This window comes from Nycticebus coucang, chromosome 2 (assembly GCF_027406575.1).
Source record: "Nycticebus coucang isolate mNycCou1 chromosome 2, mNycCou1.pri, whole genome shotgun sequence".
NCBI lineage: Eukaryota > Metazoa > Chordata > Mammalia > Primates > Lorisidae > Nycticebus > Nycticebus coucang.
Window position 1 is genome coordinate 117,293,794 of NC_069781.1, and position 23,286 is coordinate 117,317,079.

The window sequence follows — 23,286 nt, forward strand, 5'->3', positions numbered from 1 at the left end:
GTGGCATCACACGGCTCACAGCAACCTCCAACTCCTGGGCTTAGGAGATTCTCCTGCCTCAGCCTCCTGAAGCTGGGACTACAGGCGCCCGCCACAACGCCCGGCTATTTTTTTGTTGCCATTTGGCTGGGGCTGGGTTTGAACCCGCCACCCTCGGCATATGGGGCCGGCACCTTACTCACTGAGCCACAGGTGCCGCCCCCAACTTCTAGGTATTTTAAGGTTTTCTGTGCAAGAGGTTAGGAATCCTTTTACTACATTTATTATCTGGTCGCTCCTGACATCCCTTAATTATTTGTATTTTTTACTTTGGTGTTCCTCACACTTGCAACCTTTGCCCCTGTCCCAGCAGTGGTGCCATGTGCCTTTCTAGGTCTGGTGTTTCTAGAACCGTGAGACAGGTGTCATGGCAGGAACTCCCCTCGTCAAGTGCTGTTTGGCTTGTTGACAGCCAGACCATTCAGCTTTTCTCAGCAAGCCAGAGATTGACTATCAATTCAAGATAGAATCTGTCTGCTTTTATCATGTTTGGGATGTATCCTTCTGTTCTGTTTGAAGATCCACAGCGAGTGGTCCCCAACCTTCCTCCCCTATTTTCCTCCTCTGTTGTAAGATCCTTATGTTTCTTGGGAGCAGTTTCATATCGGATACTCCTTGATTTTCAGGCATCTTTTTTTAGCTGCTGAATTAGTCCCACCAGCCATGGTAGTCTGCACTGACCTGTGATCCAAGTGGCGGCTGGCAGACGTGTTTCTCACTCAGGGCAGGTTGACTTGGCTCTCTAAGGAACAGCCCGTGGTAGGGATGGCAGCTGACTTCATCTGATGTTTTTCCTGGGGTATCCTTACTTCCCTTGCTTGTGGAGATTTTGTCCATGCCTCTTACCCACTTTAGCATTTTCTTAGGAAAGAAAAATCATCTTACCGGGTGGTGCCTGTGGCTCAAGGAGTAGGGCATCGGTCCCATATGCCGGAAGTGGCGGGTTCAAACCTAGCCCCGGCCAAAAACCACCAAAAAAAAAAAAAAAAAAAAAAGAAAGAAAAATCATCTTACCTGTATTTCAAAATGCACTAATGAATTCTTTAATAACGTTTTAAGTCATCCGTCATGTGTTTGGTCGCAAGGAGTTGCAGTATGTCTCAGTCCTAAAAATACTTTTTTTTCTTTTTGTTCCTTTGTCCTTGATTCAGTTGTCTGTGCTTTTATCTGTTTTGATTCCAAGGAATTTGTTTCATTAATGGGTCAATATTTTATCAATTGATTGCTTTTTCTCTTTTATCTTAATTTCTCCTTTTCTTAAGTTTTGTGTTTTTTTTTTGTTTTTTTTTGAGACAGCCCTGAGTAGAGCGTGCTGTCATAGCTCACAGCAACCTCAAACTCCTGGGCGTAAGCAGTTCTCTTGCCTCAGCCTCCGGAGTAGCTGGGACTATAGGCACCTGCCACAATGCCCAGCTATTTTTTTTTTTTTTTTTTTTGTAGAGACAGAGTCTCACTTTACTGCCCTTGGTAGAGTGCCGTGGCGTCACATGGCTCACAGCAACCTCCAGCTCTTGGGCTTACGTGATTCTCTTGCCTCAGCCTCCCGAGCAGCTGGGACTGCAGGTGCCCGCCACAACGCCCGGCTATTTTTTTTGTTGCAGTTTGGCCGGGGCTGGGCTCGAACCCGCCACCCTCGGTATATGGGGCCGGCGCCCTACTCACTGAGCCACAGGCGCCGCCCTGCCCAGCTATTTTTTGGTTGCAGTTGTCATTGTTGTTTAGCGGGCCTGGGCTGGGCTCGAACCTCCAGCCTTGGTGTATGTAGCTGGTGCCCTACTCACTGAGCAATGGGGGCCAAGCCTTTTTTTTTTTTTTTTGAGACAGAATCTCACTATGTCACTGTTAGTAGAGTGCAATGGCATCACAGCTCACAGCAACCTCAAACTCTTGGATTTAAGTGATTCTCTTGTCTCAGCTTCCCAAGTAGCTGGAACTGTAGGTACCCACCACAACTCCTGGCTTTTTTTTTTTTGGTTGTAGTTGTCATTGTTTGACAGGCCCAGGCTGGGTTCAAACTCACCAGTTCACTGTATGTGGCTGGCCCCTTAGCTGCTGAGCTACAGGTGCCAAGCCTCTTTTTATTGCTTTCGAATCAAAATCCTTGTTTATTTACTTGGCTTCTCTCTTGTTTAGAAGTCAGAGTGTTGGGCAATGCCATATACCGAGGGTTTGAGCCTGGCCTCAGCCAAACTGGAACAAAAAATAGCCGTGTGTTGTGGTGAGCACCTGTAGTGCTCCCAGCTATTCAGGAGGCTGAGACAAGAGAATAACCTAAGCCCAAGAGCTGGAGGTTTCTGTGAGACCAAGGGTGACAAAGTGAGACTCGATGTCTCTTAATAAAAAAAAAAAAAAAAGAAAGAACTTTCGGCTGGAGACGCCATCTTCCAGTTATTCACCAAAATGACAAACACAAAGGGAAAGAGGAGAGGCACCGATACACGTTCTCTAGGCCTTTTAGAAAACAAGCAGTTGTTCCTTTGGCCACATATATGCGAATCTACGAGAAAGGTAATATATCAAGGGAAGGGGTACTGTTCAAAAAGGCATGCCACACAAATGTTACCATGGCAAAACTGGAAGAGTACAGTGTTACCCAGCATACTGTTGGCATTGTTGTAAACAAACAAGTTAAGGGCAAGATCCTTGCAAAGAGGATTAACGTTCGTATTGAGCATATTAAGCACTCTAAGTAGAAGCCGAGATAGCTTCCTTAAACGTGTGAAGGAAAATGATCAGAAAAAGAAGGAAGCCAAAGAGAAAGGTACCTGGGTTCAACCGAAGCGCCAGCCTGCTCCACCCAGAGAAGCCCACTTTGTGAGAACTAATGGAAAGGAGCCTGAACTCGTGGAACCCATTCCCTATGAATTGATGGCATAATAAGCATATAACATAGTACACAGGAGTACCAGTGGACCCATGTTTTTAGGTGCAAAAGCCTATTTATTCCCCATGAGCTTATGGCATAATAGGTGTACAGCATAGCACACAGGATAACCAATAGTCCCCATGTAACCTATTTCCCATGAGAACCTATTTCCCATGAATTCAAAAGTCAATCAACACTTTGTCACATTCAACGGCAAGGTGACTCCCTGAGCTACGGGAACTTCTTCCCCTATGTATTCATGGCATGGTAGATACAAATAATAATATAAAAATGTTTCTAGTTCATTCACTACAAGTGTGATTTTTTTTTTCCCCAAAGAAGTATTACAGCAAATTTTAATGTGTCCTAAAAAAAAAAAAAAGTCAGAGTATTGGCTGAGGCCAGGTGGATTGCCTGAGCTTAGGAGTTCGACACCAGCCTAAACAAGAGTGAGACCCCTGGCTGGGCATAGTGGCTCATCCCTGTAATCCTAGCACTCTGGGAGGCTAACGTGGGTATATTGACTCAGCTCATGGGTTCAAGACCAGCCTGAGCAAGAGTAAGACCCAGTCTCTAAAAATAGCCTGGTGTTGTGGCAGGAGCCTATAGTCCCAGCTACTTGCGTGGCTGAGGCAAGAGAATCACTTGAGCCCAAGAGTTTGAGGTTGCTGTGAGCTATGATACCATGGCACTCCATTGAGGGCAACAGTGTGAGACTCTGTCTCAAAAACAAACAAAAAAGGCTCGGGGCTTGTAGCTCAGCAGCTAGGGCGCCGGCAACATACACCGTACAGAGCTGGTGGGTTTGAATCCAGCTTGGGCCTGCCAAACAACGACAACTACAACAAAAACTTAGGTGGGAGTTGTATCAAGCTCCTGTAGTCCCAGCTACTTGGGAGTCTGAGGCAAGAGAATCACTTAAGCCCAGGAATTTGAGGTTGCTGTGAGCTATGACACCAGTCACGGCACTCCACTGAGGGCAACATAGAGAGACTCTGTGTCAAAAGAAAAAAAGAGTGAAACCCCATTTTTAAAAACAAACAAAAAAAATAGCTGGAAATAGCTGGTGTTGTGGCGGGTACCAGTTGTCCCAGCTACTCGGGAGGCCGAGACAAGAGAATCACTTAAGCCCAGGAGTTTGAGGTTGCTGTGAGCTATGATGCCATGGCAATCTAAGAGGGTGACAAAGTGAAACACTGTCTCTAAAAAGAAAAAGAAGCCATAGTATTGAAGATTATAAATTTTTCTCTGAGGACCATGTTAATCATACCTCATTAGTGCCAATAATATGTGTCCTTATTTTAGATAATATGCATGTGTTACATATATTTTATATATTAATCTATATATGTGTGTGTGTATATATGTATGTATTTTTTTTTTTTTTTTTTAAGAGGCAGGCTGAGTGCAGTGGTATCATCCCAGTTTACTGCAGCTCCCAATTCCAGAGCTTAAGTGATCTTCCTGTCTCATCCTTCCGAATAACGCACCATGCCTGGCCTGATACTTGATCATTTTTTTAGAAAAATATTTCTGAGTTCCAAATTGGGGGTGGAGTGTTTGTTTCTTGATTTCTAGTTCTTCAGTGTTAGAAATCAGATGTGGCTTGAACTGTGGCGGCTAATGGGAAGCCTCATCATTCCAGCTCTGGGTACTTGTGCTGTTGGTCTTTCTTTATGAGCACTTGAGGGACAGTACAATGTGGAACTGTGTGGTCTTTAGTTTCTACCTGTACCATATTTTTAACCTGTTAAGTTTCAGAGGTGAAGACCAGTGCTGTTCTCCCACTGTCATGTGTGTCAGTGTTTGTTGGTATCTGTTTTTTTGCATTTGGATACCGGATTATTGAACACAGGAAGGCTTGAGACAGCGGGATCTTGTCAGGGGTTGGGCCACTTTAACAGAAAACCACCCTCTGCCATAGTGAAATGCATCTCCTGAATCCAGACTTTGTGTGAATGTTACAGCCTCTTCTTTGTCTGCCTTGTTTAGCATGTCTTTGTGGACCTGGTTAGTTTTTCTGGGTCACTTGTTCCAGGACTGTCTTTTGCAGGCACTGTGTCTTTAGATTTAAATAAACTTAAGTATGGATCATTCTTAACATATTTGGCCTTTCTTCTCATAATCTCATTTTCTATTTTCCTTTCTTTGTGTTTTACCCCTCAGAATTGCTTCTGTCTGCCATGTGTCTCCCAGATTGTTTTTGGAAGATCTGTTCTGGTTTGTAGCTGTACCAGCATTGACTTTACTAGTTTTGAATAATGAGCCTAAACACTCTGTTTCTCTGTCTTTCAACTTCAGAAGTGAAATTATATCTCCCCCTTCTGTGGGGAAGGGGAAGAGGGAGTCTTGAACTTGTGGGCCTCCCTGGTATTTGGTATTAGTAAATGGCCATTTTCGAAAAACATAAGTGTCTTTTCATTTGTGAATTGTGTGTTGTTTGCATCTTCGTATCATTAGGATAGTGTTGCTACGGTTTACTTAGAAGCCCTAAGCACAAATATGACTAAACATCTTTTGTGTCTCTTCTGTAAAATGGGGATAATAGTAGCCATTGCAAGGATTCTGTGATATAAATAAAACACTCAAAGTACCACAAGCAAAGTACCACAGGTACCCCACATACATGGTCTAACTTTGAAGACAGATAGTGGGGATGCGGTTTTTTTGTTTGTTTGTTTGTTTGTTTGTTTTAGACAGAGTCTTACTCTGCTGCCCTGGGTAGAGTGCCATGGTGTCATAGCTCACAGCAACCTCCAGCTTTTAGATTCAAGTAATCCTCTTGTCTCAGCTCTCAAGTAGCTGGGACTATAGGTGCCCACCACCACGCCCAGCTAGTTTTTCTTTCTTTCTTTCTTTTTTTTTTTTTAGTAGATATGGGGTCTTACTCTTGCTCAGGCTGGTTTCAAACTCCAGTGCTTGGGCGGCGCCTGTGGCTCAGCAGGTCGGGTGCCGGCCCCATATGCCGAGGGTGGCCGGTTCAAACCCAGCCCCGGCCAAACTGCAACAACAAAAAAAATAGCCGGGCATTGTGGCTGGCGCCTATAGTCCCAGCTACTTGGAAGGCTGAGTCAAGAGAATCGCCTAAGCCCAAGGATTTGGAGGTTGCTGTGAGCTGTGTGATGCCACGGCACTCTACCGAGGGCGATCAGGTGAGACTCTGACTCTACAAAAAAAAAAAAAAAAAAAACTCCAGTGCTTAAGTGATCTACCCACCTCAGCCTCCCACAATGCTAAGATTACAGGTGTGAACCCCCATGCGTGGCCTGTCCAGACAGTTGCTTTCTTAAGACAGTCTTGTTTCCTAGGATAAATCGTCTTCTCAGTCATGGAGTTCATCCGTCTTTTCTATTATGTGTTTTTGTTTCCCTCTCATGTCTGTTGCTTGCAGAGTGGTCCCATGTTGCTTCTGATCTTATGTTTTGAGGACATACTTCTGTCCCCACATTTAGATATTTGGATGCTATACAAATACTCCTAGACAGTGAAGTAGGGGTAAGTGTTAGGGGTTGGTCTCTGTTGTCACTGTGGCCACTGATCAGGAATTTGCATTGGGATAGGGAGCTTATTTCTCCATGAATTATCTAGATATCTGTTACACCTTATTCTCAGGGTCAGCTCTGTTCACCAGTGAAGCCCCCAAGGTGTTGGGGGTTGCCCCTCTGGGGTTTCAGAATGGTTGGGTTGAGAGGAGTCCCTGGTTTCTGTTGGATGAGGCTGCACGTGTTGCCCACACAACCTCATTGCTGCTCTACCCAAGGGTATGTCCCTTGATACATCCTCTCACTTTGGGGGCTTTGGGAACCCTACTCTTAGGAAGGGTGGAGTGTGGCCTCCACTTCATTTTCTCTTCAGCCCAGATTTGCTTGCCCTGGGGTAGGTCATGGCCCTGCTTTCCTATGCCTCCCAGATTCTCTCATCCCCTGACAAGGAAAGATTCTGAACTCTTCAGAATGCCAGAAGCGTCTTACTGGAGCCTGTGGCCACTGCCTGCCCTGTGAATCTTTATACAGTAGTTACAAATTCTATAGACCAGAAAAACAAAGATAAAAAGGGCAGAAAGGGCTCAGCACCTAATAGCTCAGTGGCTAGGGCACCAGCCACATACACGGGGGCTGGCAGGTTCAAACCCATCCTGGGCTTGCCAAATAACAATGACAACTACAACAAAAAAGTAGCCGGGCGTTATAGCAAGTCCCTGTAGTCACAGCTACTTGGGAGGCTGAGGCAAGAGAATTGCTTAAGCCCAAGAGTTTGAGGTTGCTGTGAGCTGTAGCACTATGGCACTCTACTGAGGGCGACATAATGAGACTCTGTCTCAGAAAAAAAAAAAGACAAAGTAATTTGTCTGCGTAGAGGGCACATTTTGAGGCCCTTTCCTCAGTTTGGGCTTATATAGAAACTGAAAGGTGCCCCACTAAGGAAGGGCTGCTTTCTCAGACTTAAACCAGCATCTGATCTCGCCCCTTTGCAACCCCTTCCAGGTGATTAGAAATGTGATAGAGAAGCATCAGGGGCTGCAGGGCTGGACCCAGGTGGAGCAGATAAGGTTTCTTCAAGATTTTAATCATAAGATGGAAAAAAAGAGGGAGCGCTGACAGGCTTGTGGGGAGGATCCTATCAACTACACATACTGGGTTGGCCCCATTCAGGTCTGAATGGAACAGAATGTAAGTTAGCTGAGTTAGTTAGCTAAATAGTTGCTGGGAAGGCATCAGTTTTGTTTTTTATGTCAGGTGTAATTGCCACATATGGTTGTTATTGTTACTCCTTATTACATTTGGGGGCTGTGCTGTCCAACACAGCAGCCACTAGCTATGTATACCGTACACATTTGCGTTAGCCAAAATTTCATAAAATCTGATGTTCTCCCCCACCCAGCCTGGTCTCTCTGGTCACATTTCAGGCTATATTGGACAGGACAGATAGAGAGCTTCTGGATCATTCCACTGGGGACACGTTATTTAAGAATGAAATAAGGGGCGGCACCTGTGACTCAAAAGGGTAGTGTGCCAGCCCCATATGCCGGAGGTGGTGGGTTCACACCGCCCTGGCCAAAAACTGCAAAAAAAAAAAAAAAGAGTGAAATAAAGAGGTGGAGGCAGGCTCAGCACCTGTAGCTCAGTGGTTAGGGCACCGGCCACATATACCGGGGCTGGTGGGTTCAAACCCAGCTTGGGCCTCTAACAACAACAACAACAACAAATAGCCGAGTGTTGTGGTGGGTGCCTGTAATCCCAGCTACTTGGGAGACTGAGGTAAGAGAATCGCTTAAGCCCAAGAGTTTGAGATTGCTGTGAGCTATGACACTATGGCACTCTACTGAGGTCAACTTAGTGAGACTGTCTCAAAAAATAAATAAATAAGTGGGAGGCAAATGTTCATGGCAGCCTGGCCCTGCGCCAGACAGTGCAAGGGACACAGAGGGGCCTGGGGTGGGGAGAATCGGGGGCAAGCCCAGGCAGGGATGCTGTTGGGGCAGGAAAGGACTGAAGTCAGGAAGGAGTTTGGTCTTAACCCTGAGGGTGATGGGGAGCCATGGGAGTGGTTGGAGGGAGAGAAGATAGCCAGGTTTTGCTTCTAAAAGCTCCATTGGGCTACCTGGGGCAAAATGTCAGCAGATCTGGGAGGAAGCTGCTGTGGGGACTTGGTGTGACATAGGCTATAGCTGTGAGGACTGGGGCATGATGTAGGAGGGGGTATGATTCCTGGGACTTTGGCTTGGACTCCCCTGTTGGGGGCACATTGTCCTCAAGCCAGTCTGAAGCCACACCCCTGGTGTTGTGCCTGAGGGCTGTGTCCAGGGTTTGCATCTGCCAGAGACTTTGCCAGTTGGGTCCACTTCTGATTCTGAACTCTTGGAATTAGGCTCCTTGTGGAGGCAGCTGAAATGTCTCCAGCAGTTTCTTTTTTTCTATTTTTTTTTTTTTTTTTTTTTTTTAGAGACATAGTCTCACCTTATCGCCCTTGGTAGGCAACCTCCAACTCCTGGGCTTAGACGATTCTCTTGTCTCAGCCTCCCAAGTAGCTGGGACTACAGGCGCCCGCCACAGTGCCCCGCTATTTTTGTTTTGCAGTTTGACCGGGTCTAGGTTTGAACCCGCCACCCTCTGTATATGGGGCCAGCACCCTACCCACTGAGCCACAGGCGCCATCCGTCTCCAGCAGTTTCCTTACCAATCTTCCTGCATACTGAGGTTAGCTGACCCTCTCTGTAAAGGCCCAGTTTGGGAATGTTTTTTTTTTTTGAGACAGAATCTCACTATGTGGCCGTGGGTAGAGTGCTATGGCGTCATAGCTCACAGCAACTTCAAATTCTTGGGCTTAAGCGATCCTCTTGCCTCAGCCTTCCAAGTAGCTGGGACTACAGGCATCCACCACAACACCTGGCTATTTCTTTTTTTTTTTTTTTTTTTAGCCAGGGCTGGGCTTGAACCTGCCACCTCCTGTATATGGGGCCAGCGTCTTACTCCTTTGAGCCACAGGCGCTGCCCACCTGGCTATTTCTTGGTTGCAGTTGTCATTATTGTTTGACAGGCCTGGGCTGGATTCGATCCTGCCAGCTCCAGTGTATGTGGCGGTGCCTAGGCACTGAGCCTATTTGGGAATATTTTTGACTGTGCCAGCCATGTGGTCTGCTGAGGCTTCTCTGGACAGTACAAGAACAAATGGGCATGACTGCATGCTAATAAAACTAATAAATGTAGTCATCCCCATTGGCAAGGGACCAGACTTGGTCCATGGGCCATTTGTCCTGCTAGTACTTCCTAACTTTGGAATGTGCTCCATCATTTGCAAATGGGTACCAGGTAAGGGTGAGCCCACAGTCAGTGGGGTGAGTGCAGGTCCAGCCCAGAATAGGCCTGGAAAGCTAGAATAGACCTATAAAGCTAGAAGCCTTGCAAGCCTTGAGCATGCCTTGAGTGTTCATTGAACATAGTCTTCACTGTTAACCTCTAAGCAGCCTGGGCAGGTAGGCGGCTTTGCCACACTGGTCATCTGGAATTGGCATGGAAGCTCCAAGGGGTAGGCATTGCCCCCTTCCCAGCGCCCTCTGAAGGTCCACTTCTAGGTCTCTCCCAAAGCACCTGGGCTGTCCCAGAGCAAGCAGCATCCTTCTCGGAAATTGTTCCTCAGGACTTAATCTTTATTGTTGAAAAAGAAAAAAAAAATGTATGTATATATATATACATGTATATATACACATATGTGTATATATATATACACACACACACTCACTGGGGCCAGGCAAGGTGGCTCACGGCTGTAATCCCAGCACTCTGGGAGGCCGAGGTGGGTGGATCGCCTTGAGACCACCCTGAGCTAGAGCAAGACCCCATCTCTAAAAAATAGCTGGGCATTGTGGCAGGTGCCTGTAGTCTCAGCTACTCTGGAGGCTGGGACAAAAAAATCACTTAAGCCCAAGAGTTTGAGGTTGCTGTGAGCTGTGACGCCATGGCACTCTACCAGGGATGACAAAGTGAGACTGTCTCAAAAAAAAAAAAAAAAGTGTGTGTGTGTGTATATATATATATGCACGTGCGCACACACTCTGACAGCAACGTCTTATTCTATTAGTATGTTTTAATTAGAACACAAGCAAGGGATATGTTATGAATATTCATGACTGGGTTATTAAAATGCTTAATTAATTGCTGGGATGATTTTAATAACCGTTAATTCATGTGGAGCTACCCCTATTTTTGTCATTTCTGGAAGGGAGGAGGCCAAGGGTTAGATGAGGGGAGTCCTGAAAGGGCAGAGAATAAGACCTTATCTCTACTAAAAGTAGAAAAACTGAAGCAAAAGATACTTGAATCAAAGAGTTTGAGGTTGCTGTGAGCTGTTATAATGCTATGGCACTCTACTGTAAAAACAAAGTGAATTCTGTCTCCCAAAAAAAAAAAGAGTTGGAGGTGGACACTGTCAGTCCAGTAAAGTCCAGTCTGTAACCCTATTCATTGAGGAGGGAAACTGAGGCATAAGGAGTGACCCCTGGTCTGCAATGAAGGAGGACATCAGGGACAAGAGCTATGAGGCCAGGTTTGCAGCCTCACTGGATCACATGGCTGACATTGAGCCTTCCTTTGCTTTCCTGAGAGTCCCAGTACCTGCAGGGGTATGTTGTAGATGTTCACTAGAGTGAGGGCACCCAGCACAGGGACACCCTTGTCTCAGGGGCTGTGGCTGGCAGCGAAGGGACAGTAGGCAGGTACATGTTGAGGGAACCTGAGACTAGAGGATACTGGTGCTGTGCTGAAGCTTGAGAAGCCACCCTTCCCACTTAGGCAACTACCCCTTCCCTCAGGGCCTGAATGAATGCCCAGGGCCCAAATGAATTCCCAGGTCTTGGGGCAGGAAACCTAAAACAAGCAACAATACTGAGTGGATTCCTAGAGGCCATGAGAGCTCCCTGCTTGGCTCCCCCACCTGCTAAGACAGTGTCCCAGTGCCCACCCCGCCCATCACATTGGAAATTTTTGATTAGAAAACAAAATCTAAATGAGTCATGAATATTCATTAGATTGTACAGATTAATATGCATAATTATGTAAACTAGACAGCAATTAAACAGCGATTGAGGGGTGATTAACATAAAGGCACCAAAATAGAAAGATGCTATTTGGAAGAAGTTTCTGGTGCAGATGAGTATGGGTGGGGTGAGGGAGCTAGGCTAGAGTCTACCATGGCCAAGCATCCAACCTGGCTTTGCATGGGGTTGGGGGGGCTGGCCTGAGTTGGTACTGGCCTGGCACTCATGAGCATCTGGTCTCAAGAGTTGGACGTGGTGAGACAGAGTGGCTCGTGCCTATAATCCTAGCACTCTGAGAGGCCTAGGTGGGTGTATTGCTTGAGCTCTGCAGTTTGAGACCAGCCTGAACAAGAGTAAGACCTTGTCTCTAACTAAAAGTAGAAAAACCGAGGCAAAGGATACTTGAATCCAAGAGTTTGAGGTTGCTGTGAGCTATAGTAATGCTATGGCACTCTACTGTGAGGAACAAAATGAACTCTGTCTCAAAAAAAAAAAAAAAAAAGAGAGAGAGTTGGAGGTGGACACTGTCAGTCCAGTAAAGTCCAGTCTGTAACCCTGTTTATTGAGAAGGGAAACTGAAGCATAAGGAGTGGCCCCTGGTCTCCAATGAAGGAGGACATAGTCCCTGTCCCTAGAAAAGGTCCAAGCACACCTTGCCGGGTGCAGAAGATTCTGAGTGTTGGGTGGGTGCCCCATATGAGTGTTCTAGGAGATAAGGGCCTTGCCCTGGGGACCAAGGTCCAGGTCCCCACACCGGTTAACTCCTGCTGTGCCACAGGCCTCTAGGCCAGCCTTACTTCTCTATGATAGGGATTCCATTCTCCCTTGCTGGGCTGCTAGCCCAGTAGATGGCCCCTGGCAGCAGTAGGAAGAGGGAGACTGCAACTTTCCGGGAGCTTGCTGTGCCCTGAAACTCTTGTGAGCCTTTCTTGCAGGATCAGAAGAGATAACTGAAACGGATACCTCAGTGCCACATGGTCAGGCTGTGGGGTGGGAGGCTGAGTCTGGGAGGAGGCTCAGTATAAGGCTGAGTACTCTGCCCAGGGTGGATGTGATAGCCAGGGGCTTTGACAGATGGATAGGAATTTACCAGCAGAGACAGCTGGTAGAAGAGATATTGAGCTTTTGGATCTGTATGTACACTGAGTCCCAGGGTGTTTGCTGCTGACTGGTGTCATATGGGCTGGGTTGAGTGGGGCTGGGTGAGAAAGGTCTCCAGGAGACCATTAGGTCTCTGTGTCTAATGAGGCTTTAGACAGGGGTGAGGGTGACCTCTAACTCTCTCCTTCCTGCCCTGCAGGTCTTGACGACCGGCCCAGTTCCGGCTCCTGGGGCACCAGTGACCAGAACAGTTCCTCCTTCGACCCCAGCCGGGTGAGGAGGCCCTAGTCCCTGAGTTTCCTTTTCCTGGAGTGGGGGCATATAGGGAAGATGAGGCAAAGAAGAAGAGAAAGTCAGATGCCAGCCAGCTTCTCAGGGGATTTGGACTCAGAGATAAGGGTTCAAGTCCTAAGTCTGGCACTTGGAAGCAACTATAATGTGGGGGTAGACCTGGGCCCCTGGATCCCCCACCACCCCTCATCCCCTCCCTTCATCATCTCTTCCAGACCTACAGTGAAGGCACCCACTTCAGCGAGTCCCATAGCAGCCTGTCTTCATCTACATTCCTGGGACCTGGGCTTGGAGGTGAGGACCCAGTGTGGTGCTGTCCGTGATCCCTCTTAGTGCACACATGCATGAGTGGTGGCCTGCAGGTGCCAGTGTAAAAGCCAAGGCCACCCAGAGAGTACCGATGGCTGTAGCCTCTGTCCATCCCCAGAGCAGAGTGTAGGTGGGCACTACCCAGGTACTTGCCACATGGCACTCTGTGACTCAATGTCTCTCTGTTCCTGAGGTTGGGGGCAGGAAGGCAATTCCAGAGCCACCTCATTCCTGGAGCTGCTGTGGGGCTTCAGGTGCCTAGGGGGTAAAAGCCTTGGAAGCTCACGAAGGGGGCCCAGCACCAGGTGGTCAGAGCCCTCTTATGCCTTTCCATAGCTCCCATCATTGAAACTGAGAAAATCAGGACTTGGACGGGCCTGGATCACATCCGTTCCACTGTTGACTCTGGGCAAGCACTATCCCCTTTTGATCCTCAGTTTCTCCCTGTAAGACAAGGACTTTCTTAGAGACTTCCCCATGGGAGGTGGTGGGGATGTGTAGAGCTGGCTGGGCCTTGCTATATGCAAGGAGCCATTGTTGCCTTTTTTGTTACTATCCCAGCTCATCCTGCAGACTAGCAAACTTGAGAAAAGCAACCTGTCCAGAGGGCTGTGGCTGGTCAGGAACTGGCATGGGCTCCATCTTCCAAGGACCATTAGGCTTTGATCATTTGCCCTCCCTCCTGCCTGGTGACCTCCACAGACTTCCCTCTGCATTCGCACACACACCCTCTTTCTGAGGGAATCTGGTGCTTGGGGCACACTACTTACAGACAGTTCGGGGCAGCCTCCTACCTTGGCACCTTGGCTGCAAAACATGGATGTTACAATGTCATCCCTTAGCAACTCTGCACATGAGTTCCCTCTGTTGTCTCTAGGATCCTGGCAGCAGGGCAGTTAGCCACAGTGTTTCTGTTAGTGTTCATGAGACAAGAGCACACAGTATGGTGGGGGTGCCTGCTGTGGGCACCTCAGCTGTGGTACTGGGTTTAGGTGTTCTGTGCAGGCGTGAACTGTGTATGGCCCAAGGCATTATTGGCTCATGGGGAAACAGGCTGGAAGACTTTGGGGGCCTTGACTCTTACACTGGACCCTGAGGGGAAGTTCCTGGCTCAGGCCCCATAGGGCAGTCATGTATCACTTTGCCCACGCTGGGATTTGGTACATGGTAGGTTGGAGGCTGAGGGGGAAGTTAATTGCATAAAAGAGGGAGGGGAGGATGAGTCTGAACACCCTTCTTATTTGATGAGAGTTTTATGCCCATTTCCCAGTTGAGGAAGGTGAGGCCCAGCCCTGCCTTGTAGCTTAGGATGGTCCCTGCACCTGCAGGGACACTGGGTTCCCCTCTGGCTGTTCCTTCTTCTGGCTTCTTCACTATATTCCCTGTTGGCCTGAGGGCAGGCCGGGCTAATTCCAGCAGTTCCCATGGCCTGGTCTGTCCAGCAGTGCCCGAGGCTTTGTTGTGTACCCTCCTAGCCCCTCACACACCTGGAATGTGGCCAAGGAGTTGGGAGAGTGCAGGCAGGGGTCCCCATAGCCAGTAGGAAGTGGAGCAGTGTCAGTCTCCCTGCGGCTCAGCCATCTGTGGATCTCTGGGCTCATTTTTCTCACCTGTGTAACAGGACCAATGGCTGCTATTGCTAGACACTAGACATGGCCTGTGGGATCATGAACATAATCTGACCCCTTGAGGTCACCATGATGAGGCTATGGAAGGGGAAAAAGCATCAGACTCCAGGAGCACTTACTCTGAAATCTGGGTGAAATCATACTTTCAGAATAAATCAGGAGATTTTTTTTTCCTGGTTTGACAATAACTCAAATTAGTTGAGCATTCTGACTCCTCACCGTTCAGTCAAGTTAAACACCAGTTGCTTTGTTTTCTTGGGTTTTTTTTTTAGAGACAGTATCTCATTTAATCACCCTCGGTAGAGTGCGGTGGCATCACAGCTCACAGCAACCTCCAACTCTTGGGCTTAAGCAATTCTCTTGCCTCAGCCTCCCAAGTAGCTGGGACTACAGGTGTCCATCACAACACCTGGCTATTTTTTGGTTGTAGTTGTCGTTGTTTGGCAGGCCTGGGCTGGATTCGAACCCGCCAGCTCCAGTGTATGTGGCTGGCGCCTTAGCTGTTTGAGCTACAGTCGCAGAGCCTAAACACCCAGTTTTAATCTGAAAGGGGACTTAAATAGCTCAAGTGCCCAGTCATCCAGGGATCCTTTCAGACGTCCATTCAGCTGCTGGAATCTGTCCCTACAGGTGGTTCTCTCAGGCAAGCTATGCCCCTCTGGAGCCCCAGGTCCTGACCACCCATCGTCACTAATAGTTTGAACCATCACAGGGGTGATGCTTCTTGTTGGCATGTGGGGCACATGCTCTTTCATGAACCTGTGCCATGGAAGCTTAGGGAGCCCTGGGACCTGGTCACTGAGCCTGGTAGACACCATGTACACAGGTCACGGGCTCCTCTCCCAGGTCTATCCCCTGGGACAGACAGATACCTCATGTAAGCCCACACTCTCCGGGTACCAGCAGCTCCTGAACTTGAACAGAAGTAACTAAGGCTCAGGAAGGGCAGGGCCCTGTTGAAGGTCAGGCACAGACAACAGAAAGCTAAGGCCACCCAGAGCTCAGCAGCCCCTGCTTCCAGGCAGAGGACGTGTTGTTGCAGCATGTTTTCAGTCAGCCTAAGACCTGCTGGGACCCCTTTTTGTTCCCAAGCTTCCTTTGCTGGTTGACAGAACGACTGTCCCATTTCTCTCAATCGTATACACTTACTGAGTGTCTGCTGTGTGCAGCCAAGTGCTGGTACGACCCACCAGCCCTCAGGAGTCAGTTCTGAGTGACCTTCCTTCCTCCCCTCCAGGCAAGGGCAACGACCGGAGCACGTATGCTCCCTTTGGGAGAGACCCAGGTGTTGGCGGCTTGACTCAGGTGAGGGGCATGGGTGGCTGTGTGTGGTGTTGGGTGCCACTATTTCCCAGATAGGGATGGAGTGGACGATGCAGGTGGTCAGTGACTTGGTGCAACTTGGTGTGGGGTGTGTCTGGCTCCATTCCCCATCCTTTTCCCACCTTTTATTTTTTGGTGTGTCTTAATTTTAAATGAATCCTGCATGATTGTCCTCTGACCTGTGGAAGCTTTCATGGCCCAGCCAAGTTCTGCCCACTCCCTGGTTGCAGCTAGAATATTTTGGGCCTTAGGCCAGGCTGGACTAGTCAGGTGTGAATAGGGAAGAAGGGAGAAGCAGGTGAGACTCAGGGAGGCCATGACCCCTGACCCCATAACAACCCCCTGCCCTGGGTTCAAGGCCAGGGAGGCTGACACGTCCACCTACCTACCCCTTCATGGCAGACAGGGAAAGTGAGGTAATACGGCAGCCTTTGTAGGTGTGGACCACCCAGGGAACCCACCCAACAGGCCCCAATCCAGATGAAATTCTCACCCTCACTGGCCCCAGTTAAGAGGCCTGGGTTTGGGGTGGTGCCTGTGGCTCAGTGAGTAGGGCGCCAGCCCCATATACCGAGGGTGGCAGGTTTGAACCCACCGCCGGCCAAAACTGCAACAAAAATATAGCCGGGCGTTGTGGCGGGTGCCTGTACTCCCCAGCTACTCGGGAGGCTGAGGCTAGAGAATCACCTAAGCCCAGGAGCTGGAGGTTGCTGTGAGCTGTGACGCCACGGCACTCTACCGAGGACAACAAAGTGAAACTCTGTCTCTGAAAAAAAAGGCCTGGGTTGGGGGCAGGGGGCAGAGACTAGCCCCAGTGGTCCCAAAGTGGCCTCCTCTGACTCCTAGATCTCAGGGTGTCATCCCATCTGTACATTTGGTGTGCCTGAAGCAGCTATTGAAATCCAGCTGAGTACTAGGCCCTGAGCTGAGAGTAGAACCTACTTTCCCCTGAGCCAAGATAAGGAACAATGTGACCATTTTATAGCTGTCCACTGTGGGGAGGAACCGACCTGCAAAGCACAGACCATACAGATCAGACGTGTAGGTCAGTACATAGGACCCAACTCAGGGTGGCCCCGTGTCAAACCAACATGTGCAAAATTACATCATTCCTTCAGTTTTAACAAAAAAAAAAAAGGCACACACCAAGTAGAACAAGCAGGTTCCACTGACACCAGGATACATAGGTGTCTCATTAAGATGCAGCTTCTGATTTGTTAGCAACATTTTCCATCTTTTGTCTTTATGGAAGTGAGAGTGTGGCTTGCAATCCACAGTCTAAGAGAAGTCCAGCAGGTGTCAGGAAAGAAACATGGTGAGCAGGCAGAGGGGACACCACCTCCCCACCATGCCCCAAGAGTCAGGTCTCCCCACAGATAGGTCTAAAGGGGTCTGTCCTTTTAACTGAGATTGGCTTGGGGGCTGGGCACCTGGCCAGGCAACTCCTGACTGCCAACCCTCCTCCAGGCTGGCTTCCTGCCAGGCGAGATGTCCCTCAGCAGCCCTGGGCCGCTGTCCCCATCAGGCCTCAAGAGCAGCTCCCAGTTCTTCTACCCCAGCAATCCCCGACGGAGAGCTGCAGACGGTGGCCTGGGTGAGTGGTGTCTGGCCAGAGGGAGGCTTCAGGAGGGAAGTGGTATGTCCTCCCATTAGCTAGGGGGGCATGAAGGTCCTACTCTTCATCTTCCAGCCCTGGCTGGACCCTGGGACTGTCAATAAACAAAGAGGGATACAAACACAATTGGTTCTCATTATTCAAGGTAATTCTGATCCAGAAAATTGCACAGACTCTGAATCAGTCTGTGTCTGTCATTCCTCTTCAGAGAAACCTAAGGTCAGGCTTCTTTCAACCTCCGGTCCCCACACTTTGGCCAGCTAGAAGGTGCCTACTTCTAGGCCTGTGTGTATCTTAGAGAACATGTATTGTTCACTCCTGCACACTGAGCTCGTGGCCAACAGCATTATCACTGGAGAGGCTTCTCTAATGTGGGTCTTCATGTTTCCACCTACTCACCTGCCCTCAGAGACACTAGGCAGCTTCAGCACTGTATTGGGGTCTTTTTTTTTTTTTAGATAGTGTCTTATTTTATCGCCCTGTGTAGAGGGCCAAGGCATCATGGCTCGCAGCAACTTCAAACTCCTAGATTTGAGCAATCCTCTTGCCTCAGCCTCCCAAGTAGCTGAGACTAAGGCAGGTGTCACCACATCTGCCTAATTTCCTATTTTTAGTAGAAATGGGGTCTCCCTCTTGCTCAGATGGTCTTGAACTTGTCTCGGCCTCCCAAAGTGCTAGGATTATAGGTATAAGCCACTATGCCCAGTCTTGGAGTCATTCTTTAAATGATTATGTCACCAACAAAAAGCACAAAAATGTGAAAAGTGGTGGCTCTGAGTTGATTGAGAAAAGGGCCATGCTTAGAGTGTAAGTGAAGCAAGAAGACAGCAGTTCCATGGTCAGCCTCAGATTCAGATTTTCTCCCACTCTGCCCAGGTCTCCAAATGATCAAGAAAGTGCCTCTGGGGTGGATTTCAGGGTTACTTACTTTATTGAACAGGCAGATTTGCAGATACAGAATCCACAATAATGTGGACTGACTGTAGCAGGTGGGCTTGTCCGGGGAAGAAGGGATGGCTGAGGGGCTTCTGAAGAGACTTGGCACAAATACTGTTAACTGCTCATTTCCCACTCCTTCATGCAAGGGGTAAAATGTCTTTTTGCCTCTTTGGACCCATGTAGATGAGCTTTTTAACAGTTTTCATTAAATGGGAAATGTAAGGGTCACTTGTCCAGAGCATAGAGCAGCAGTGACAGGGGCATATCCAGGGTGCTTGACAGCATTGCTTATTTCTCTTGCTTCTGGCAGACACGCAGCCCAAGAAGGTCCGGAAGGTCCCTCCGGGTCTTCCGTCCTCGGTGAGTTGTGGGATAGAAGGGGAGGGGGGACCCCACAGGCCAAGTGCCTTTCATGACACTGAGGCTTAGGGGCCCACCCCACTGGAGGCCATAGCATGCCAGAGGGGTCACCAGACCATGCCTGTGCCTTGGGTCTATGGACCAGCCACCTGTGGGCCTGCCCCTCCTAGGTTCTGAGCCAAAATTTTCCCCAAGGCCCCAGAGGCTGTCGCCAAGGGAAAGTCAGGGAAGTTTTTCCTTAGATCTGACCTGAATCTTTCTTGCTCTGAGAGAAAGCCAGGTCCTACAGCTAAGGCCTCTTCCTGAGTAAGGGTGAAAATGGAGCCGGGGGAGGTAGGGCCCCCAACCCGCCCCACTAGGGTTACTCAGGTCTCACCTCCCCACCTGCCCATTTCAAGCTGCCCATGTTCCCATCCCTTTGCCTAGTGGTTGGCAGGGTGCCAGGCCCAACAGCTGGTGGTAGCCCATAAGCAGCTTACAGCGCCTCCCTCCTGCCGTTCAGTAACTCTGGAAGAAAAGGCAATTTGTTGAATTCCCTGGCTCAACTGCCAGCACCTTATGCCTGGCTCCTGTGCTGGCCTCCAGGAGCCCCTGGGCCTGTAAAGGCCAGGCTCAAACCCCCTCTCCCCTTAGGCTGGCTAAGCTCACAGCAGGCCTGGGTTTGCTATTATTTGGGTTGATGTTCCAGACAGGCATGGTCAGGCTTGGGCAGTTTTCAGCCTCCACATGTGACAATGTTCCTCCCTTCCCTTCTTCTCCAGGCCCCCCTCCCGAGATTCCTCCCTCCAGGTTCCTACAGCATCAGAGCTAAGAGCTTCCTAGCCTACCTGACCCACCTAGCACCTCTCTCCACCTCAGTGCTAGGGGGGCAGGCATTACTAGTGGTCCTAGTGCTTTTTAACCACATGGTTCTAGGCAGCACCAGCTCATCAGAGTTGGTGCTACTCACAAAATCCTTTTGCCATTGCCCCTGGGGCAGCCGCAAACATTATTCCAAAGTCTTAATGTGACCCCTAGGGTCTCATGTGATCTGGGCTGGGGCCAGGGGAAGGGCTAGGGGTACCACAGCTGGGGCTTGATGGATCAGTAGGAATTTGCTGGATTAAGGAGGGAAGAGGCATTCTGGGCAGAGTCCAGTTTTGAAGGATTTAGGCAAATAAGGCCAGAACTGGTGTGAGGCAGAAAGGTAGGAAGAGGGGTTGGGCTGGAAAGGGAGAAAGATAGGACACTGCAGAATCACCCTGGGGGACGGGTTCACCCAAAGTGAAGGATGGTTTTAGAGGGAAGGATGTAGAGTAGGATGGGAAAGTGGGATGGTGGGTGGATTAAGTCCAGGAGGGGCTGAGGCTGGGGCTGATGGATTCCCCCTGCCAGATCTCTCCTGTCTGACCACGCCCACCTGCCTGCAGGTATACCCACCCAGCTCAGGTGACGACTATGGCAGGGATGCCGCCACCTACCCGTCTGTCAAGACCCCCAGCAGCGCCTACCCCGCCCCCTTCTACATGGCAGGTGCATGGGGGCTCACCCTGCAACAGGGCAGGACCTGGGGTCCCCCGATCTTGCCTCACCATTCCCCTCTCTGCAGACGGCAACCTACACCCCTCCGCTGAGCTCTGGAGCTCTATGGGCCAGGCAGGCTTTGGGCCCATGCTGGGCGGGGGCTCTTCCCCCCTGCCCCTTCCTGCAGGCAGCAGCAGCTCCGTGGGCAGCAGTGGCAGTAATGGCGGCACATTTGGTGGCCTGCACCAACATGAGCGCATGGTAGGACCCAGGGCGGGCAGGGTGGGGCAGGCAGTGTAGGGGCAGCACTTGTCTGTGACCAACTCTCCTCTCACCTGTCCCCCAGGGCTACCAGCTGCACGGGGCAGAGGTGAATGGTGGGCTTCCAGCCGTGTCCACCTTCTCCTCAACCTCTGGAGCCACATACGGCAGTGTCTCCAGCAACACGCCACCCGTCAGCGGGGCTGACAGCCTTATGGGTATGGCCGCTTTCCTGAGGGAGCCGTTATTACTGTCACTAGTGTCATCTGCCCTCCAGTGGGCCCACCTTGCCCACCGGGTGTGAGAGGTTTGAAAACAGTTCTCAGAAGACTGGGTTTCCCATATTACACCTGGGGAAGTCAAGACTCAGAAGGGCCTCAAGTACCCCGGGTCCTGCAGCTGCCTGTCCCCAGAGCCTCAGCCCTGCAGCAATAGGTGTCAAGGTGTCAGGCAGAAACCAGACTCAAGTCAGGGCAAGGAGCCCTTGGAGTGATGTGTCTGTCTGCAGGGGGGGTGGGCACAGGAGAGAGCTCCCTGTCAGCCAGGGCATTCAAGCCAGGCTGCATCTGAGGGTGGCAGCCGCAAGGTTGGGCCTCACCTCTCTCCCACAGGCACCCGAGGGACCATAGCCGGCAGTTCTGGGGACGCCCTTGGGAAGGCACTGGCTTCGGTGAGGCTCGTGTTATAGGGGGGTGGCAGGGCCAGTGACCGAGTGGCCAGTCTCTGACTGCCCATCTGTCTCTTGTCCCCATTTCAGATCTACTCCCCGGATCACTCAAGCAATAACTTCTCATCTAGTCCCTCCACCCCCGTGGGTTCCCCACAGGGTCTGGCAGGTCTGTGAGGGGAGAGGGACATGGGAGCCCATGGAGGGTTGCATTTAGTGTTATAGCCCTGCTCGGGCTGGCAGCCAGGTGGGGCAGGGAATGGGGAGCCCCAGGGTGCCTGCAGTGTCTTATGTCACAGAGCTAGGCTGTGGGATGGAAACTCTCCATGAGCACATGCCCCCATGCACAATCCAAGAAGGCTCCCTAGGGGAGATGCCCTCCATGCCAGGCCTCCACAGCCACAGCACAAGGCCAGGCAGTGTAAGAGGCTGGACAGTGGCATGTGGGTGGGGTGGATCATAGCTCGGGCATAGACCAGGAGGTAGGGGTAAGAGTGAGAGTTGCAGGGCCACGTCCCCAGCTGTACTCCAGATCCTGTGCATGTTATCATTTGCTTACTGATGGGTATTTATTAGGTGGGAGCTGTATACCCCATGCCTGGCTTTGGCAAGAGGGTCAGATCCTGTCCTTTGCAAGGACATGCCAGGGCCTCAGCTCTGGGGGTAAGGAGCAGTAACAGTCAGAGATTCTTGGACTATGTGGCCCCTGAGTCTTCCCTTCTGTGCCCAAGGCAGCCTCAGGGATTCTGACTTTACTTTGTTTTGTTCAGTACCCCCTGCCTAGAGCTAACCACTGTCCTGCCTGCTGCTAGAGCCCAGGGAGGGGGCAGGATGGGGCAGAGCCGCCCTTTGGGGTACCTGCTGTGTGCCCATGAGCTGTCTTCCTCTTGGAGGGTGGGGACCCACCCTGGGGGCAGCCCAGTGTCCCTGCCTGGCTAGACTGAGCATGGAGTTGGTTGCCTTTGTTGGGTGTCCCCATGTGGCTGTCCCAGACAGCACAGGCTGTTCACAGTTCCCTTCTAAGGAATCTAGCAGGGATATGGAGTTTGCCAAAGTCAGGGATCTGCCAGAGTCTGGCTATGTCCATCCCTGCCTCACATGCCTCCCATGTCTTCTAGGGACGTCACAGTGGGCCCGCGCAGGAGCCCCAGGTGCCTTATCCCCCAGCTACGACGGGGGTCTCCATGGCCTGGTGAGCAACCCTGCCATCCTGCAGCCCGTAGAAGAGCTATTTAGGTCTTGGGACCAGGAGAGTATACACTAGGACACTTGCTCTCTGGAGTAGAAACCGTTTAAAAAGTTAATTTCTCAGGAGTAACACCAAAGCTAGGCTGACAATTTCCTGGGGAAGGGAAAATAGGACAAGCTGTTGTTTGTGTGTCAGAGGGGACACAAGGGGTGGCATGGGGCATCCTGGCAGCCATGCCCCTCACCACCCCTGTTCTTCACAGCAGAACAAGATGGAAGACCACCTGGATGAAGCAATCCATGTGCTCCGAAGCCATGCTGTGGGCACAGCTGGTGACATGCAGGGACTGCTGCCCAGCCATGGGGCATTGGCCTCAGGCTTTTCCAACCCCATGCCGCTGGGTGGGCGGCACACCAGTATGGTGAGCCATGGGTGAGCCTGGGGTAGGGATAGGTGGGGTGCCCCACCTCTCCCTGATATGCCACCTCCTGCACGCACAGGTTGGAGGCAGCCACACAGAGGATGGCCTCACAGGCAGCACTAGCCTCCTGCACAACCACGCAGCACTCCCCAGCCAGCCCAGTGCCCTCCCTGACCTCTCGCGTCCGCCTGACTCCTACAGTGGTAAGCCTTCAGCTCAGGACTGTCCAAGCCCCTACTTC

The 23,286-nt window shown here is 50.4% G+C and overlaps 1 protein-coding gene across 11 annotated transcripts in view; it reads left to right on the forward strand.

Annotated features, from left to right (window-relative positions):
* TCF3 (transcription factor 3) overlaps positions 1 to 23,286 on the forward strand; it is a 48,726-nt gene that overhangs the window by 16,953 nt on the left and 8,487 nt on the right. For 10 of the 11 annotated variants that reach the window (XM_053581260.1, XM_053581261.1, XM_053581262.1 and 7 more), the window contains exons 4-16: positions 12,739 to 12,812; positions 13,046 to 13,124; positions 16,005 to 16,072; positions 17,558 to 17,684; positions 18,955 to 19,004; positions 20,414 to 20,516; positions 20,593 to 20,768; positions 20,854 to 20,986; positions 21,380 to 21,438; positions 21,526 to 21,604; positions 22,554 to 22,627; positions 22,887 to 23,045; positions 23,125 to 23,248. In XM_053581260.1, the coding sequence (XP_053437235.1) occupies positions 12,739 to 12,812; positions 13,046 to 13,124; positions 16,005 to 16,072; positions 17,558 to 17,684; positions 18,955 to 19,004; positions 20,414 to 20,516; positions 20,593 to 20,768; positions 20,854 to 20,986; positions 21,380 to 21,438; positions 21,526 to 21,604; positions 22,554 to 22,627; positions 22,887 to 23,045; positions 23,125 to 23,248 (1,305 nt within the window). The remainder of the gene's footprint in view (positions 1 to 12,738; positions 12,813 to 13,045; positions 13,125 to 16,004; positions 16,073 to 17,557; positions 17,685 to 18,954; positions 19,005 to 20,413; positions 20,517 to 20,592; positions 20,769 to 20,853; positions 20,987 to 21,379; positions 21,439 to 21,525; positions 21,605 to 22,553; positions 22,628 to 22,886; positions 23,046 to 23,124; positions 23,249 to 23,286) is intronic. The other variant, XM_053581253.1, reaches the window with a different exon arrangement.